At 61.0% G+C, this 22,727-nt stretch overlaps 1 protein-coding gene across 2 annotated transcripts in view; it reads right to left on the minus strand.

Annotated features, from left to right (window-relative positions):
• Positions 1 to 2,800: 2,800 nt before the first annotated feature.
• The window catches only part of ZNF362 (zinc finger protein 362), a 118,840-nt gene continuing 98,913 nt past the window's right edge, over positions 2,801 to 22,727 (minus strand). For both annotated transcript variants that reach the window (XM_073656035.1, XM_073656034.1), the window contains 3 exons: positions 3,977 to 4,055; positions 3,740 to 3,898; positions 2,801 to 3,620 (listed from right to left, as the gene is read on the minus strand). In XM_073656035.1, coding sequence (XP_073512136.1) covers positions 3,504 to 3,620; positions 3,740 to 3,898; positions 3,977 to 4,055 — 355 coding nt within the window. In that variant the 3' untranslated portion in view covers positions 2,801 to 3,503. The remainder of the gene's footprint in view (positions 3,621 to 3,739; positions 3,899 to 3,976; positions 4,056 to 22,727) is intronic.

Here is a 22,727-nt window from a genome sequence, read left to right on the forward strand (position 1 = left end):
TGCTGGAGAACCCCCGCAGGACCCCAGCGAGTCCTCGAGCCGCACACCGCGCCGTCCTGAGCAGGAGAGCACCTGCTGGAGAACCCCAGCGCGTCCTCGAGCCGCACACAGCACCGGCCTGTGAGCAGGGGAGCACCAGCTGGAGAACCCCCGCAGGACCCCAGCGAGTCCTCGAGCCGCACACCGCGCCGTCCTGAGCAGGAGAGCACCTGCTGGAGAACCCCAGCACGTCCTCGAGCCGCACACAGCACCGGCCTGTGAGCAGGAGAGCACCTGCTGGAGAACCCCCGCAGGACCCCAGCGAGTCCTCGAGCCGCACACCGCGCCGGCCTGAGCAGGAGAGCACCTGCTGGAGAACCCCCGCAGGACCCCAGCGAGTCCTCGAGCCGCACACCACGCCGGCCTGAGCAGGAGAGCACCTGCTGGAGAACCCCCGCAGGACCCCAGCGAGTCCTTGAGCCGCACACCGCGCAGTCCTGAGCAGGAGAGCACCTGCTGGAGAACCCCCACAGGACCCCAGCGAGTCCTTGAGCCGCACACCGCGCAGTCCTGAGCAGGAGAGCACCTGCTGGAGAACCCCCGCAGGACCCCAGCGAGTCCTCGAGCCGCACACAGCGCCGGCCTGAGCAGGAGAGCACCTGCTGGAGAACCCCCGCAGGACCCCAGCGAGTCCTCGAGCCGCACACCGCGCCGGCCTGAGCAGGAGAGCACCTGCTGGAGAATCCCTGCAGGACCCCAGCGAGTCCTTGAGCCGCACACCAGGCAGTCCTGAGCAGGAGAGCACCTGCTGGAGAACCCCCGCAGGACCCCAGCGAGTCCTCGAGCCGCACACAGCGCCGGCCTGAGCAAGAGAGCACCGGCTGGAGAACCCCCGCAGGACCCCAGCGTGTCCTCGAGCCGCACACAGCGCCGGCCTGAGCAGGAGAGCACCTGCTGGAGAACCCCCGCAGGACCCCAGCGAGTCCTCGAGCCGCACACCGCGCCGGCCTGAGCAGGAGAGCACCTGCTGGAGAACCCCTGCAGGACCCCAGCGAGTCCTTGAGCCGCACACCGGGCAGTCCTGAGCAGGAGAGCACCTGCTGGAGAATCCCCGCAGGACCCCAGCGAGTCCTCGAGCCGCACACAGCGCCGGCCTGAGCAGGAGAGCACCGGCTGGAGTACCCCCGCAGGACCCCAGCGTGTCCTCGAGCCGCACACAGCGCCGGCCTGAGCAGGAGAGCACCTGCTGGAGAACCCCCGTAGGACCCCAGCGAGTCCTCGAGCCGCACACAGCGCCGGCATGAGCAGGAGAGCACCGGCTGGAGAACCCCCGCAGGACCCCAGCGAGTCCTCGAGCCGCACACAGCGCCGGCCTGATCAGGAGAGCACCGGCTGGAGAACCCCCGCAGGACCCCAGCGCGTCCTCGAGCCGCACACCGCGCCGGCCTGAGCAGGAGAGCACCGGCTGGAGAACCCCCGCAGGACCCCAGCGCGTCCTCGAGCCGCACACCGCGCCGGCCTGAGCAGGAGAGCACCGGCTGGAGAACCCCCGCAGGACCCCAGCGTGTCCTCGAGCCGCACACAGCGCCGGCCTGAGCAGGAGAGCACCGGCTGGAGAACCCCCGCAGGACCCCAGCGTGTCCTCGAGCCGCACACAGCGCCGGCCTGAGCAGGAGAGCACCGGCTGGAGAACCCCTGCAGGACCCCAGCGAGTCCTCGAGCCGCACACAGCGCCGGCCTGAGCAGGAGAGCACCGGCTGGAGAACCCCCGCAGGACCCCAGCGAGTCCTCGAGCCGCACACCGCGCCGGCCTGAGCAGGAGAGCACCTGCTGGAGAACCCCTGCAGGACCCCAGCGAGTCCTCGAGCCGCACACAGCGCCGGCCTGAGCAGGAGAGCACCGGCTGGAGAACCCCCGCAGGACCCCAGCGCGTCCTCGAGCCGCACACCGCGCCATGTCTTAAAGCTTGCCACAATCCCTCCCCGCAGAGGAGACAAAAAGACGGGACAGGAGGGGCAGCACATAGGCCCCCGGGACCTGGTGATGGGGGGCACACGAGGAGAGGTAACTGGTTTTGACTTTTGGTAACACAAACTGTATAAAAAAAAATGTGGGTGTGATTCCAAGTCACAGAAGGTGGCAGAAAACAAGCGACAGAGACGAATGCATTCACCCAGTCCAGCGGTTGGCACCGCGGAGCAGCTCACCACCATAGCGGGCACACAAGGAGGGCAGCCTGCAACGCCTCAGTGCTGCCACCTACAGGAAATAACCACACATGCCAAGTGCTACACTCAGCATGTTACCCAAGATCCGGCCAGTACCTGGGGCAGAAGGAGCGAGAGTCCTGAGAAAAGAGTCTGAGAGGTAAGTGCCCCCCGAGGGCTGAGGGTCCGGCGTCACCGACCGTCTATCCTCCACAATGGCCGCCGTTCAGCGAGCGCAGATGTGACCACCGCTCTGCAGCTGAACGTCCCCCCTATCCGGGTGCGCACAGAGCCGCTACTGCTGCACGTATGACCCCAAACTGCGGAGCACTAAATGCCACTGCAACTGCGCTGTGAGCTGAGAGGAGACGAGCAGCCCTGCGCCCCCCCAGCACGCGCTGAGGATAACCGCCACATGACGGCCGCCCGCGGGGGAGTGACGTCTGCCCACCAAGGTCAGGGCTTCCTGGAGGGGCCGGGACACCCCCCCCCATCCTCCACCGACTCCGCTTAGTCTCTTTTCCAGGATTAGCAGCACCAGGATTCTTGGCCAATAAATAGGATTTTTTTTTTTTTTTTTTTTTTTTTTTAATTATTTTCTTTTATGTAAAAAAAAAAAAAAAATGGAGGATAAAAAAGAAACATAAAAAAAAAAAAAAAATTAGATTGAAAGTGCTCGACCGGGGGGGGCGTCACCACACGACGGCCATGCCAAAAAGTTCTGAGACCCCCGGGAAAATGTCCGCTCATCTCTAGTCTGACACGTAGAAGGAATCCCGAGGGCGACCAGCGAGAATCCAGAGGCCATGAAATGGGGCGAGACCCCCGAAGCGGCTGCTCAGTCCAGGAATGACGGCCGCCCCGACACGAGGAAGAGCTCTGCAGTCTGGAGAGAGAGGCGCCGCTCGGCTGGAGAGAGAGGCGCCGCTCGGCTGGAGAGAGAGGCGCCGCTCGGCTGGAGAGAGAGGCGCCGCTCGGCTGGAGAGAGAGGCGCCGCTCGGCTGGAGAGAGAGGCGCCGCTCGGCTGGAGAGAGGCGCCGCTCGGCTGGAGAGAGAGGCGCCGCTCGGCTGGAGAGAGGCGCCGCTCGGCTGGAGAGAGAGGCGCCGCTCGGCTGGAGAGAGAGGCGCCGCTCGGCTGGAGAGAGAGGCGCCGCTCGGCTGGAGAGAGAGGCGCCGCTCGGCTGGAGAGAGAGGCGCCGCTCGGCTGGAGAGAGGCGCCGCTCGGCTGGAGAGAGAGGCGCCGCTCGGCTGGAGAGAGAGGCGCCGCTCGGCTGGAGAGAGGCGCCGCTCGGCTGGTCACCCTCAGTCGTACGGTCTTTATATAAGGGAGATTCGGACTGGAATGCCGGGGGACTCGGCCCGCTGAGGAGAGTGGTGGTTCACCAGGTGCTCCACCACCGTGTGCTTGGACATGTGCTTCATCAGATAGGTCTCCTGCAGAAGAGAAGACAGTCACCCCCGAGCCGGACCACCAGAAAGAGATAAGTGGTCCGAGAACAGGAACCACGGGGCCCCACCACACTGGTCACACCTAGTAGAGAGGGTGTACTCACGGATGTGTAGGCGCGCCCGCACATGCTGCAGCAGTACGCCTTGGCGTGCTTCACCGCGTGGGCCGACAAGTGGATCTGCAGCGAGGCCGAGTCGCTGTACGCCCGGTAGCAGTTTGGACACTTGTACGGTTTGTCTTTGTTGTGCTGCCGCTGGTGAGACTGAAAGATAAGAGTCAGCGCGTTGTACGGAAGAGTCGCCCATCACCCAGTATCGCCCACCCCGCAGCGGGCACAAACCTGCAGGTTGGAGAGTTGTGTGAAAGCCTTTTCACAGCCCGGCTGCGGGCACTTGTACGGCCGGTCCCCGGTGTGAATCCTAAGAGAGAAGAGGAGCAGGACGCCATCATCAGGACACATCGCCACTACCCCCCTCCACCCCGGTGCCATCCAGCATTACCCCCACACCACCTCACATCACCCCGGAGCCATCAGACATCACCCCCACACCACCTCACATCACCCCGGAGCCATCAGACATCACCTCCACACCACCTCACATCACCCCGGAGCCATCAGACATCACCCCCACACCACCTCACATCACCCCGGAGCCATCAGACATCACCTCCACACCACCTCACATCACCCCGGAGCCATCAGACATCACCCCCACACCACCTCACATCACCCCGGAGCCATCAGACATCACCTCCACACCACCTCACATCATCCCGGAGCCATCAGACATCACCTCCACACCACCTCACATCACCCCGGAGCCATCCAGCATCACCTCCACACCACCTCACATCACCCCGGAGCCATCAGACATCACCTCCACACCACCTCACATCACCCCGGAGCCATCCAGCATCACCCCCACACCACCTCACATCACCCCGGAGCCATCAGACATCACCCCCACACCACCTCACATCACCCCGGAGCCATCAGACATCACCTCCACACCACCTCACATCACCCCGGTGCCATCAGACATCACCCCCACACCACCTCACATCACCCCGGTGCTATCAGACATCACCTCCACACCACCTCACATCACCCCGGAGCCATCAGACATCACCCCCACACCACCTCACATCACCCCGGAGCCATCAGACATCACCTCCACACCACCTCACATCACCCCGGAGCCATCAGACATCACCCCCACACCACCTCACATCACCCCGGAGCCATCAGACATCACCTCCACACCACCTCACATCACCTCGGAGCCATCAGACATCACCTCCACACCACCTCACATCACCCCGGAGCCATCAGACATCACCCCCACACCACTTCACATCACCCCGGAGCCATCAGACATCACCTCCACACCACCTCACATCACCCCGGAGCCATCCAGCATCACCCCCACACCACCTCACATCACCCCGGAGCCATCAGACATCACCCCCACACCACCTCACATCACCCCGGAGCCATCAGACATCACCCCCACACCACCTCACATCACCCCGGAGCCATCAGACATCACCCCCACACCACCTCACATCACCCCGGAGCCATCAGACATCACCCCCACACCACCTCACATCACCCCGGAGCCATCAGACATCACCTCCACACCACCTCACATCATCCCGGAGCCATCAGACATCACCTCCACACCACCTCACATCACCCCGGTGCCATCAGACATCACCTCCACACCACCTCACATCACCCCGGAGCCATCAGACATCACCCCCACACCACCTCACATCACCCCGGAGCCATCAGACATCACCCCCACACCACCTCACATCACCCCGGAGCCATCAGACATCACCCCCACACCACCTCACATCACCCCGGTGCCATCAGACATCACCTCCACACCACCTCACATCACCCCGGAGCCATCAGACATCACCTCCACACCACCTCACATCACCCCGGTGCCATCAGACATCACCCCCACACCACCTCACATCACCCCGGAGCCATCAGACATCACCTCCACACCACCTCACATCACCCCGGAGCCATCAGACATCACCCCCACACCACCTCACATCACCCCGGAGCCATCAGACATCACCTCCACACCACCTCACATCACCCCGGAGCCATCAGACATCACCCCCACACCACCTCACATCACCCCGGAGCCATCAGACATCACCCCCACACCACCTCACATCACCCCGGTGCCATCAGACATCACCCCCACACCACCTCACATCACCCCGGAGCCATCAGACATCACCTCCACACCACCTCACATCACCCCGGTGCCATCAGACATCACCCCCACACCACCTCACATCACCCCGGAGCCATCAGACATCACCTCCACACCACCTCACATCACCCCGGAGCCATCAGACATCACCCCCACACCACCTCACATCACCCCGGAGCCATCAGACATCACCTCCACACCACCTCACATCACCCCGGAGCCATCAGACATCACCTCCACACCACCTCACATCACCCCGGTGCCATCAGACATCACCCCCACACCACCTCACATCACCCCGGAGCCATCAAACATCACCTCCACACCACCTCACATCACCCCGGAGCCATCAGACATCACCCCCACACCACCTCACATCACCCCGGAGCCATCAGACATCACCTCCACACCACCTCACATCACCCCGGAGCCATCAGACATCACCTCCACACCACCTCACATCACCCCGGAGCCATCAGACATCACCTCCACACCACCTCACATCACCCCGGAGCCATCAGACATCACCTCCACACCACCTCACATCACCCCGGAGCCATCAGACATCACCTCCACACCACCTCACATCACCCCGGAGCCATCAGACATCACCTCCACACCACCTCACATCACCCCGGAGCCATCAGACATCACCCCCACACCACCTCACATCACCCCGGAGCCATCAGACATCACCTCCACACCACCTCACATCACCCCGGTGCCATCAGACATCACCTCCACACCACCTCACATCACCCCGGAGCCATCAGACATCACCTCCACACCACCTCACATCACCCCGGAGCCATCAGACATCACCTCCACACCACCTCACATCATCCCGGAGCCATCAGACATCACCTCCACACCACCTCACATCACCCCGGAGCCATCAGACATCACCTCCACACCACCTCACATCACCCCGGAGCCATCAGACATCACCCCCACACCACCTCACATCACCCCGGAGCCATCAGACATCACCTCCACACCACCTCACATCACCCCGGTGCCATCAGACATCACCTCCACACCACCTCACATCACCCCGGAGCCATCAGACATCACCTCCACACCACCTCACATCACCCCGGAGCCATCAGACATCACCTCCACACCACCTCACATCATCCCGGAGCCATCAGACATCACCTCCACACCACCTCACATCACCCCGGAGCCATCAGACATCACCTCCACACCACCTCACATCACCCCGGAGCCATCCAGCATCACCCCCACACCACCTCACATCACCCCGGAGCCATCAGACATCACCTCCACACCACCTCACATCACCCCGGAGCCATGAGACATCACCTCCACACCACCTCACATCACCCCGGAGCCATCAGACATCACCTCCACACCACCTCACATCACCCCGGGGCCATCAGACATCACCTCCACACCACCTCACATCACCCCGGAGCCATCAGACATCACCTCCACACCACCTCACATCACACCGGTGCCATCAGACATCACCTCCACACCACCTCACATCACCCCGGAGCCATCAGACATCACCCCCACACATCACCCCGGAGCCATCAGACATCACCCCCACACCACCTCACATCACCCCGGTGCCATCAGACATCACCTCCACACCACCTCACATCACCCCGGAGCCATCAGACATCACCCCCACACCACCTCACATCACCCGGGTGCCATCAGACATCACCTCCACACCACCTCACATCACCCCGGAGCCATCAGACATCACCCCCACACATCACCCCGGAGCCATCAGACATCATCCCCACACCACCTCACATCACCCCGGTGCCATCAGACATCACCTCCACACCACCTCACATCACCCCGGAGCCATCAGACATCACCTCCACACCACCTCACATCACCCCGGAGCCATCAGACATCACCTCCACACCACCTCACATCACCCCGGAGCCATCAGACATCACCCCCACACCACCTCACATCACCCCGGAGCCATCAGACATCACCTCCACACCACCTCACATCACCCCGGAGCCATCAGACATCACCTCCACACCACCTCACATCACCCCGGTGCCATCAGACATCACCTCCACACCACCTCACATCACCCCGGAGCCATCAGACATCACCCCCACACATCACCCCGGAGCCATCAGACATCACCCCCACACATCACCCCGGTGCCATCAGACATCACCTCCACACCACCTCACATCACCCCGGAGCCATCAGACATCACCTCCACACCACCTCACATCACCCCGGAGCCATCAGACATCACCTCCACACCACCTCACATCACCCCGGTGCCATCAGACATCACCCCCACACCACCTCACATCACCCCGGAGCCATCAGACATCACCTCCACACCACCTCACATCACCCCGGTGCCATCAGACATCACCCCCACACCACCTCACATCACCCCGGAGCCATCAGACATCACCTCCACACCACCTCACATCACCCCGGAGCCATCAGACATCACCCCCACACCACCTCACATCACCCCGGAGCCATCAGACATCACCTCCACACCACCTCACATCACCCCGGTGCCATCAGACATCACCCCCACACCACCTCACATCACCCCGGTGCCATCAGACATCACCTCCACACCACCTCACATCACCCCGGTGCTATCAGACATCACCTCCACACCACCTCACATCACCCTGGAGCCATCAGACATCACCCCCACACCACCTCACATCACCCCGGAGCCATCAGACATCACCTCCACACCACCTCACATCACCCCGGAGCCATCAGACATCACCTCCACACCACCTCACATCACCCCGGAGCCATCAGACATCACCTCCACACCACCTCACATCACCCCGGAGCCATCAGACATCACCCCCACACCACCTCACATCACCCCGGAGCCATCAGACATCACCTCCACACCACCTCACATCACCCCGGAGCCATCAGACATCACCCCCACACCACCTCACATCACCCCGGAGCCATCAGACATCACCTCCACACCACCTCACATCACCCGGGAGCCATCAGACATCACCTCCACACCACCTCACATCACCCCGGTGCTATCAGACATCACCTCCACACCACCTCACATCACCCCGGAGCCATCAGACATCACCTCCGCACCACCTCACATCACCCCGGTGCTATCAGATATCACCCCCACACCACCTCGGTGCCATCAGACATCACCTCCACACCACCTCACATCACCCCGGAGCCTTCAGACATCACCTCCACACCACCTCACATCACCCCGGAGCCATCAGACATCACCTCCACACCACCTCACATCACCCCGGAGCCATCAGACATCACCTCCACACCACCTCACATCACCCCGGAGCCATCAGACATCACGCCCACACCACCTCACATCACCCCGGAGCCATCAGACAACACCCCCACACCACCTCACATCACCCCGGTGCCATCAGACATCACCTCCACACCACCTCACATCACCCCGGAGCCATCAGACATCACCCCCACACCACCTCACATCACCCCGGTGCCATCAGACATCACCTCCACACCACCTCACATCACCCCGGAGCCATCCAGCATCACCCCCACACCACCTCACATCACCCCGGAGCCATCAGACATCACCTCCACACCACCTCACATCACCCCGGAGCCATCAGACATCACCTCCACACCACCTCACATCACCCCGGAGCCATCAGACATCACCTCCACACCACCTCACATCACCCCGGAGCCATCAGACATCACCTCCACACCACCTCACATCACCCCGGAGCCATCCAGCATCACCCCCACACCACCTCACATCACCCCGGAGCCATCAGACATCACCTCCACACCACCTCACATCACCCCGGTGCCATCAGACATCACCTCCACACCACCTCACATCACCCCGGAGCCATCAGACATCACCTCCACACCACCTCACATCACCCCGGAGCCATCAGACATCACCTCCACACCACCTCACATCACCCCGGAGCCATCAGACATCACCTCCACACCACCTCACATCACCCCGGAGCCATCAGACATCACCTCCACACCACCTCACATCACCCCGGAGCCATCAGACATCACCCCCACACCACCTCACATCACCCCGGAGCCATCAGACATCACCTCCACACCACCTCACATCACCCCGGTGCCATCAGACATCACCTCCACACCACCTCACATCACCCCGGAGCCATCAGACATCACCTCCACACCACCTCACATCACCCCGGAGCCATCAGACATCACCTCCACACCACCTCACATCATCCCGGAGCCATCAGACATCACCTCCACACCACCTCACATCACCCCGGAGCCATCAGACATCACCTCCACACCACCTCACATCACCCCGGAGCCATCAGACATCACCTCCACACCACCTCACATCATCCCGGAGCCATCAGACATCACCTCCACACCACCTCACATCACCCCGGAGCCATCCAGCATCACCCCCACACCACCTCACATCACCCCGGAGCCATCAGACATCACCCCCACACCACCTCACATCACCCCGGAGCCATCAGACATCACCCCCACACCACCTCACATCACCCCGGAGCCATGAGACATCACCTCCACACCACCTCACATCACCCCGGAGCCATCAGACATCACCTCCACACCACCTCACATCACCCCGGGGCCATCAGACATCACCTCCACACCACCTCACATCACCCCGGAGCCATCAGACATCACCTCCACACCACCTCACATCACACCGGTGCCATCAGACATCACCTCCACACCACCTCACATCACCCCGGAGCCATCAGACATCACCCCCACACATCACCCCGGAGCCATCAGACATCACCCCCACACCACCTCACATCACCCCGGTGCCATCAGACATCACCTCCACACCACCTCACATCACCCCGGAGCCATCAGACATCACCCCCACACCACCTCACATCACCCGGGTGCCATCAGACATCACCTCCACACCACCTCACATCACCCCGGAGCCATCAGACATCACCCCCACACATCACCCCGGAGCCATCAGACATCATCCCCACACCACCTCACATCACCCCGGTGCCATCAGACATCACCTCCACACCACCTCACATCACCCCGGAGCCATCAGACATCACCTCCACACCACCTCACATCACCCCGGAGCCATCAGACATCACCTCCACACCACCTCACATCACCCCGGAGCCATCAGACATCACCCCCACACCACCTCACATCACCCCGGAGCCATCAGACATCACCTCCACACCACCTCACATCACCCCGGAGCCATCAGACATCACCTCCACACCACCTCACATCACCCCGGTGCCATCAGACATCACCTCCACACCACCTCACATCACCCCGGAGCCATCAGACATCACCCCCACACATCACCCCGGAGCCATCAGACATCACCCCCACACATCACCCCGGTGCCATCAGACATCACCTCCACACCACCTCACATCACCCCGGAGCCATCAGACATCACCTCCACACCACCTCACATCACCCCGGAGCCATCAGACATCACCTCCACACCACCTCACATCACCCCGGTGCCATCAGACATCACCCCCACACCACCTCACATCACCCCGGAGCCATCAGACATCACCTCCACACCACCTCACATCACCCCGGTGCCATCAGACATCACCCCCACACCACCTCACATCACCCCGGAGCCATCAGACATCACCTCCACACCACCTCACATCACCCCGGAGCCATCAGACATCACCCCCACACCACCTCACATCACCCCGGAGCCATCAGACATCACCTCCACACCACCTCACATCACCCCGGTGCCATCAGACATCACCCCCACACCACCTCACATCACCCCGGTGCCATCAGACATCACCTCCACACCACCTCACATCACCCCGGTGCTATCAGACATCACCTCCACACCACCTCACATCACCCTGGAGCCATCAGACATCACCCCCACACCACCTCACATCACCCCGGAGCCATCAGACATCACCTCCACACCACCTCACATCACCCCGGAGCCATCAGACATCACCTCCACACCACCTCACATCACCCCGGAGCCATCAGACATCACCTCCACACCACCTCACATCACCCCGGAGCCATCAGACATCACCCCCACACCACCTCACATCACCCCGGAGCCATCAGACATCACCTCCACACCACCTCACATCACCCCGGAGCCATCAGACATCACCCCCACACCACCTCACATCACCCCGGAGCCATCAGACATCACCTCCACACCACCTCACATCACCCCGGAGCCATCAGACATCACCTCCACACCACCTCACATCACCCCGGTGCTATCAGACATCACCTCCACACCACCTCACATCACCCCGGAGCCATCAGACATCACCTCCGCACCACCTCACATCACCCCGGTGCTATCAGACATCACCCCCACACCACCTCGGTGCCATCAGACATCACCTCCACACCACCTCACATCACCCCGGAGCCTTCAGACATCACCTCCACACCACCTCACATCACCCCGGAGCCATCAGACATCACCTCCACACCACCTCACATCACCCCGGAGCCATCAGACATCACCTCCACACCACCTCACATCACCCCGGAGCCATCAGACATCACGCCCACACCACCTCACATCACCCCGGAGCCATCAGACAACACCCCCACACCACCTCACATCACCCCGGTGCCATCAGACATCACCTCCACACCACCTCACATCACCCCGGAGCCATCAGACATCACCCCCACACCACCTCACATCACCCCGGTGCCATCAGACATCACCTCCACACCACCTCACATCACCCCGGAGCCATCCAGCATCACCCCCACACCACCTCACATCACCCCGGAGCCATCAGACATCACCTCCACACCACCTCACATCACCCCGGAGCCATCAGACATCACCTCCACACCACCTCACATCACCCCGGAGCCATCAGACATCACCTCCACACCACCTCACATCACCCCGGAGCCATCAGACATCACCTCCACACCACCTCACATCACCCCGGAGCCATCCAGCATCACCCCCACACCACCTCACATCACCCCGGAGCCATCAGACATCACCTCCACACCACCTCACATCACCCCGGTGCCATCAGACATCACCTCCACACCACCTCACATCACCCCGGAGCCATCAGACATCACCTCCACACCACCTCACATCACCCCGGAGCCATCAGACATCACCTCCACACCACCTCACATCACCCCGGAGCCATCAGACATCACCTCCACACCACCTCACATCACCCCGGAGCCATCAGACATCACCTCCACACCACCTCACATCACCCCGGAGCCATCAGACATCACCTCCACACCACCTCACATCACCCCGGAGCCATCCAGCATCACCCCCACACCACCTCACATCACCCCGGAGCCATCAGACATCACCTCCACACCACCTCACATCACCCCGGTGCCATCAGACATCACCTCCACACCACCTCACATCACCCCGGAGCCATCAGACATCACCTCCACACCACCTCACATCACCCCGGAGCCATCAGACATCACCTCCACACCACCTCACATCACCCCGGAGCCATCCAGCATCACCCCCACACCACCTCACATCACCCCGGAGCCATCAGACATCACCCCCACACCACCTCACATCACCCCGGAGCCATCAGACATCACCTCCACACCACCTCACATCACCCCGGTGCTATCAGACATCACCTTCACACCACCTCACATCACCCCGGTGCTATCAGACATCACCTCCACACCACCTCACATCACCCCGGTGCTATCAGACATCACCCCCACACCACCTCACATCACCCCGGTGCTATCAGACATCACCTCCACACCACCTCACATCACCCCGGTGCTATCAGACATCACCTCCACACCACCTCACATCACCCCGGTGCTATCAGACATCACCCCCACACCACCTCACATCACCCCGGAGCCATCAGACATCACCCCCACACCACCTCACATCACCCCGGTGCTATCAGACATCACCTCCACACCACCTCACATCACCCCGGTGCTATCAGATATCACCTCCACACCACCTCACATCACCCCGGTGCCATCAGACATCACCTCCACACCACCTCACATCACCCCGGTGCTATCAGACATCACCCCCACACCACCTCACATCACCCCGGTGCTATCAGACATCACCCCCACACCACCTCACATCACCCCGGTGCCATCAGACATCACCTCCACACCACCTCACATCACCCCGGTGCTATCAGACATCACCCCCACACCACCTCACATCACCCCGGTGCCATCAGACATCGCCTCCACACCACCTCACATCACCCCGGAGCCATCAGACATCACCCCCACACCACCTCACATCACCCCGGAGCCATCAGACATCACCCCCACACCACCTCACATCACCCCGGTGCTATCAGACATCACCTCCACACCACCTCACATCACCCCGGTGCTATCAGACATCACCTCCACACCACCTCACATCACTCCGGAGCCATCAGACATCACCCCCACACCACCTCACATCACCCCGGAGCCATCAGACATCACCCCCACACCACCTCACATCACCCCGGAGCCATCAGACATCACCTCCACACCACCTCACATCATCCCGGTGCCATCAGACATCACCTCCACACCACCTCACATCATCCCGGAGCCATCAGACATCACCTCCACACCACCTCACATCACCCCGGTGCCATCAGACATCACCTCCACACCACCTCACATCACCCCGGAGCCATCAGACATCACCCCCACACATCACCCCGGAGCCATCAGACATCACCCCCACACCACCTCACATCACCCCGGAGCCATCAGACATCACCCCCACACCACCTCACATCACCCCGGTGCCATCAGACATCACCTCCACACCACCTCACATCACCCCGGAGCCATCAGACATCACCCCCACACCACCTCACATCACCCCGGTGCCATCAGACATCACCTCCACACCACCTCACATCACCCCGGAGCCATCAGACATCACCTCCACACCACCTCACATCACCCCGGAGCCATCAGACATCACCCCCACACCACCTCACATCACCCCGGTGCCATCAGACATCACCCCCACACCACCTCACATCACCCCGGTGCTATCAGACATCACCTCCACACCACCCCGGAGCCATCAGACATCACCCCCACACCACCTCACATCACCCCGGAGCCATCAGACATCACCTCCACACCACCTCACATCACCCCGGAGCCATCAGACATCACCTCCACACCACCTCACATCACCCCGGAGCCATCAGACATCACCTCCACACCACCTCACATCACCCCGGAGCCATCAGACATCACCTCCACACCACCTCACATCACCCCGGAGCCATCAGACATCACCCCCACACCACCTCACATCACCCCGGAGCCATCAGACATCACCTCCACACCACCTCACATCACCCCGGAGCCATCAGACATCACCTCCACACCACCTCACATCACCCCGGAGCCATCAGACATCACCTCCACACCACCTCACATCACCCCGGAGCCATCAGACATCACCTCCACACCACCTCACATCACCCCGGTGCCATCAGACATCACCTCCACACCACCTCACATCACCCCGGAGCCATCAGACATCACCTCCACACCACCTCACATCACCCCGGAGCCATCAGACATCACCTCCACACCACCTCACATCACCCCGGAGCCATCAGACATCACCTCCACACCACCTCACATCACCCCGGAGCCATCAGACATCACCCCCACACCACCTCACATCACCCCGGTGCCATCAGACATCACCCCCACACCACCTCACATCACCCCGGAGCCATCAGACATCACCTCCACACCACCTCACATCACCCCGGAGCCATCAGACATCACCCCCACACCACCTCACATCACCCCGGAGCCATCAGACATCACCTCCACACCACCTCACATCACCCCGGAGCCATCAGACATCACCTCCACACCACCTCACATCACCCCGGAGCCATCAGACATCACCTCCACACCACCTCACATCACCCCGGTGCCATCAGACATCACCCCCACACCACCTCACATCACCCCGGTGCCATCAGACATCACCTCCACACCACCTCACATCACCCCGGTGCTATCAGACATCACCTCCACACCACCTCACATCACCCCGGAGCCATCAGACATCACCCCCACACATCACCCCGGTGCCATCAGACATCACCTCCACACCACCTCACATCACCCCGGAGCCATCAGACATCACCTCCACACCACCTCACATCACCCCGGAGCCATCAGACATCACCTCCACACCACCTCACATCACCCCGGAGCCATCAGACATCACCTCCACACCACCTCACATCACCCCGGTGCCATCAGACATCACCTCCACACCACCCCGGAGCCATCAGACATCACCTCCACACCACCTCACATCACCCCGGTGCCATCAGACATCACCTCCACACCACCCCGGAGCCATCAGACATCACCTCCACACCACCTCACATCACCCCGGAGCCATCAGACATCACCTCCACACCACCTCACATCACCCCGGTGCCATCAGACATCACCTCCACACCACCCCGGAGCCATCAGACATCACCTCCACACCACCTCACATCACCCCGGAGCCATCAGACATCACCTCCACACCACCTCACATCACCCCGGAGCCATCAGACATCACCTCCACACCACCTCACATCACCCCGGAGCCATCAGACATCACCTCCACACCACCTCACATCACCCCGGTGCTATCAGACATCACCCCCACACCACTTCACATCACCCCGGAGCCATCAGACATCACCTCCACACCACCTCACATCACCCCGGAGCCATCAGACATCACCCCCACACCACCTCACATCACCCCGGAGCCATCAGACATCACCTCCACACCACCTCACATCACCCCGGAGCCATCAGACATCACCTCCACACCACCTCACATCACCCCGGAGCCATCAGACATCACCTCCACACCACCTCACATCACCCCGGTGCCATCAGACATCACCTCCACACCACCTCACATCACCCCGGTGCCATCAGACATCACCTCCGCACCACCTCACATCACCCCGGTGCTATCAGACATCACCTCCACACCACCTCACATCACCCCGGAGCCATCAGACATCACCTCCACACCACTTCACATCACCCCGGAGCCATCAGACATCACCTCCACACCACCTCACATCACCCCGGAGCCATCAGACATCACCTCCACACCACCTCACATCACCCCGGAGCCATCAGACATCACCCCCACACCACCTCACATCACCCCGGTGCCATCAGACATCACCTCCACACCACCTCACATCACCCCGGAGCCATCAGACATCACCTCCACACCACCTCACATCACCCCGGTGCCATCAGACATCACCTCCACACCACCTCACATCACCCCGGAGCCATCAGACATCACCTCCACACCACCTCACATCATCCCAGTGCCATCAGACATCACCCCCACACATCACCCCGGAGCCATCAGACATCACCTCCACACCACCTCACATCACCCCGGAGCCATCAGACATCACCCCCACACCACCTCACATCACCCCGGAGCCATCAGACATCACCCCCACACCACCTCACATCACCCCGGAGCCATCAGACATCACCTCCACACCACCTCACATCACCCCGGTGCCATCAGACATCACCTCCACACCACCTCACATCACCCCGGAGCCATCAGACATCACCTCCACACCACCTCACATCACCCCGGAGCCATCAGACATCACCTCCACACCACCTCACATCACCCCGGAGCCATCAGACATCACCCCCACACCACCTCACATCACCCCGGTGCCATCAGACATCACCTCCACACCACCTCACATCACCCCGGAGCCATCAGACATCACCCCCACACCACCTCACATCACCCCGGAGCCATCAGACATCACCCCCACACATCACCCCGGAGCCATCAGACATCACCCCCACACCACCTCACATCACCCCGGTGCCATCAGACATCACCCCCATACCACCTCACATCACCCCGGAGCCATCAGACATCACCCCCACACCACCTCACATCACCCCGGAGCCATCAGACATCACCTCCACACCACCTCACATCACCCCGGAGCCATCAGACATCACCTCCACACCACCTCACATCACCCCGGTGCCATCCGACATCACCTCCACACCACCTCACATCATCCCAGTGCCATCAGACATCACCCCCACACCACCTCACATCACCCCGGTGCCATCAGACATCACCCCCACACCACCTCACATCACCCCGGAGCCATCAGACATCACCCCCACACCACCTCACATCACCCCGGAGCCATCAGACATCACCCCCACACATCACCCCGGTGCCATCAGACATCACCTCCACACCACCTCACATCACCCCGGAGCCATCAGACATCACCTCCACACCACCTCACATCACCCCGGAGCCATCAGACATCACCCCAACACATCACCCCGGTGCCATCAGACATCACCTCCACACCACCTCACATCACCCCGGTGCCATCAGACATCACCTCCACACCACCTCACATCACCCCGGAGCCATCAGACATCACCTCCACACCACCTCACATCACCCCGGAGCCATCAGACATCACCTCCACACCACCTCACATCACCCCGGTGCCATCAGACATCACCCCCACACCACCTCACATCACCCCGGAGCCATCAGACATCACCCCCACACCACCTCACATCACCCCGGAGCCATCAGACATCACCCCCACACATCACCCCGGTGCCATCAGACATCACCTCCACACCACCTCACATCACCCCGGAGCCATCAGACATCACCTCCACACCACCTCACATCACCCCGGTGCCATCAGACATCACCCCCACACCACCTCACATCACCCCGGTGCCATCAGACATCACCTCCACACCACCTCACATCACCCCGGAGCCATCAGACATCACCCCCACACCACCTCACATCACCCCGGTGCTATCAGACATCACCTCCACACCACCTCACATCACCCCGGAGCCATCAGACATCACCTCCACACCACCTCACATCACCCCGGTGCCATCAGACATCACCCCCACACCACCTCACATCACCCCGGAGCCATCAGACATCACCTCCACACCACCTCACATCACCCCGGTGCTATCAGACATCACCCCCACACCACCTCACATCACCCCGGTGCTATCAGACATCACCTCCACACCACCTCACATCACCCCGGTGCCATCAGACATCACCTCCACACCACCTCACATCACCCCGGAGCCATCAGACATCACCTCCACACCACCTCACATCACCCCGGTGCTATCAGACATCACCCCCACACCACCTCACATCACCCCGGTGCTATCAGACATCACCTCCACACCACCTCACATCACCCCGGAGCCATCAGACATCACCTCCACACCACCTCACATCACTCCGGAGCCATCAGACATCACCCCCACACCACCTCACATCACCCCGGAGCCATCAGACATCACCTCCACACCACCTCACATCATCCCAGTGCCATCAGACATCACCCCCACACCACCTCACATCACCCCGGAGCCATCAGACATCACCTCCACACCACCTCACATCATCCCGGTGCCATCAGACATCACCTCCACACCACCTCACATCACCCCGGAGCCATCAGACATCACCTCCACACCACCTCACATCATCCCGGAGCCATCAGACATCACCCCCACACCACCTCACATCACCCCGGAGCTATCAGACATCACCTCCACACCACCTCACATCACCCCGGAGCCATCAGACATCACCCCCACACCACCCCACATCACCCCGGTGCTATCAGACATCACCCCCACACCACCTCACATCACCCCGGAGCCATCAGACATCACCCCCACACCACCTCACATCACCCCGGTGCCATCAGACATCACCTCCGCACCACCTCACATCACCCCGGTGCCATCAGACATCACCTCCACACCACCTCACATCATCCCGGAGCCATCAGACATCACCTCCACACCACCTCACATCACCCCGGAGCCATCAGACATCACCCCCACACCACCTCACATCACCCCGGTGCCATCAGACATCACCTCCGCACCACCTCACATCACCCCGGTGCCATCAGACATCACCTCCACACCACCTCACATCATCCCGGAGCCATCAGACATCACCCCCACACCACCTCACATCACCCCGGAGCCATCAGACATCACCCCCACACCACCTCACATCACCCCGGTGCCATCAGACATCACCCCCACACCACCTCACATCACCCCGGTGCCATCAGACATCACCCCCACACCACCTCACATCACCCCGGAGCCATCAGACATCACCCCCACACCACCTCACATCACCCCGGAGCCATCAGACATCACCTCCACACCACCTCACATCACCCCGGAGCCATCAGACATCACCCCCACACCACCTCACATCACCCCGGAGCCATCAGACATCACCCCCACACATCACCCCGGAGCCATCAGACATCACCCCCACACCACCTCACATCACCCCGGTGCCATCAGACATCACCTCCACACCACCTCACATCATCCCAGTGCCATCAGACATCACCCCCACACCACCTCACATCACCCCGGTGCCATCAGACATCACCTCCACACCACCTCACATCACCCCGGAGCCATCAGACATCACCTCCACACCACCTCACATCACCCCGGAGCCATCAGACATCACCTCCACACCACCTCACATCACCCCGGAGCCATCAGACATCACCTCCACACCACCTCACATCACCCCGGTGCCATCAGACATCACCTCCACACCACCTCACATCATCCCAGTGCCATCAGACATCACCCCCACACCACCTCACATCACCCCGGTGCCATCAGACATCACCTCCACACCACCTCACATCACCCCGGAGCCATCAGACATCACCCCCACACCACCTCACATCACCCCGGTGCCATCAGACATCACCCCCACACCACCTCACATCACCCCGGTGCCATCAGACATCACCCCCACACCACCTCACATCACCCCGGAGCCATCAGACATCACCCCCACACCACCTCACATCACCCCGGAGCCATCAGACATCACCTCCACACCACCTCACATCACCCCGGAGCCATCAGACATCACCCCCACACCACCTCACATCACCCCGGAGCCATCAGACATCACCCCCACACATCACCCCGGAGCCATCAGACATCACCCCCACACCACCTCACATCACCCCGGTGCCATCAGACATCACCTCCACACCACCTCACATCATCCCAGTGCCATCAGACATCACCCCCACACCACCTCACATCACCCCGGAGCCATCAGACATCACCCCCATACCACCTCACATCACCCCGGAGCCATCAGACATCACCCCCACACCACCTCACATCACCCCGGAGCCATCAGACATCACCTCCACACCACCTCACATCACCCCGGAGCCATCAGACATCACCTCCACACCACCTCACATCACCCCGGTGCCATCAGACATCACCCCCACACCACCTCACATCACCCCGGTGCCATCAGACATCACCTCCACACCACCTCACATCACCCCGGAGCCATCAGACATCACCCCCACACCACCTCACATCACCCCGGAGCCATCAGACATCACCCCCACACCACCTCACATCACCCCGGAGCCATCAGACATCACCCCCACACCACCTCACATCACCCCGGAGCCATCAGACATCACCCCCACACCACCTCACATCACCCCGGAGCCATCAGACATCACCCCCACACCACCTCACATCACCCCGGAGCCATCAGACATCACCCCCACACCACCTCACATCACCCCGGAGCCATCAGACATCACCCCCACACCACCTCACATCACCCCGGTGCCATCAGACATCACCCCCACACCACCTCACATCACCCCGGAGCCATCAGACATCACCTCCACACCACCTCACATCACCCCGGTGCCATCAGACATCACCCCCACACCACATCACATCACCCCGGTGCCATCAGACATCACCCCCACACCACCTCACATCACCCCGGTGCCATCAGACATCACCTCCACACCACCTCACATCACCCCGGAGCCATCAGACATCACCCCCACACCACCTCACATCACCCCGGAGCCATCAGACATCACCCCCACACATCACCCCGGAGCCATCAGACATCACCCCCACACCACCTCACATCACCCCGGTGCCATCAGACATCACCCCCATACCACCTCACATCACCCCGGAGCCATCAGACATCACCCCCACACCACCTCACATCACCCCGGAGCCATCAGACATCACCTCCACACCACCTCACATCACCCCGGAGCCATCAGACATCACCTCCACACCACCTCACATCACCCCGGTGCCATCAGACATCACCTCCACACCACCTCACATCATCCCAGTGCCATCAGACATCACCCCCACACCACCTCACATCACCCCGGTGCCATCAGACATCACCCCCACACCACCTCACATCACCCCGGAGCCATCAGACATCACCCCCACACATCACCCCGGTGCCATCAGACATCACCTCCACACCACCTCACATCACCCCGGAGCCATCAGACATCACCTCCACACCACCTCACATCACCCCGGAGCCATCAGACATCACCCCCACACATCACCCCGGTGCCATCAGACATCACCTCCACACCACCTCACATCACCCCGGTGCCATCAGACATCACCTCCACACCACCTCACATCACCCCGGAGCCATCAGACATCACCTCCACACCACCTCACATCACCCCGGAGCCATCAGACATCACCTCCACACCACCTCACATCACCCCGGAGCCATCAGACATCACCTCCACACCACCTCACATCACCCCGGAGCCATCAGACATCACCTCCACACCACCTCACATCACCCCGGTGCCATCAGAC

The sequence above is a fragment of the Phyllobates terribilis genome, unplaced genomic scaffold (assembly GCF_046119375.1).
Source record: "Phyllobates terribilis strain yellow unplaced genomic scaffold, ASM4611937v1 Scaffold_12__6_contigs__length_324123572, whole genome shotgun sequence".
Taxonomy (NCBI): domain Eukaryota; kingdom Metazoa; phylum Chordata; class Amphibia; order Anura; family Dendrobatidae; genus Phyllobates; species Phyllobates terribilis.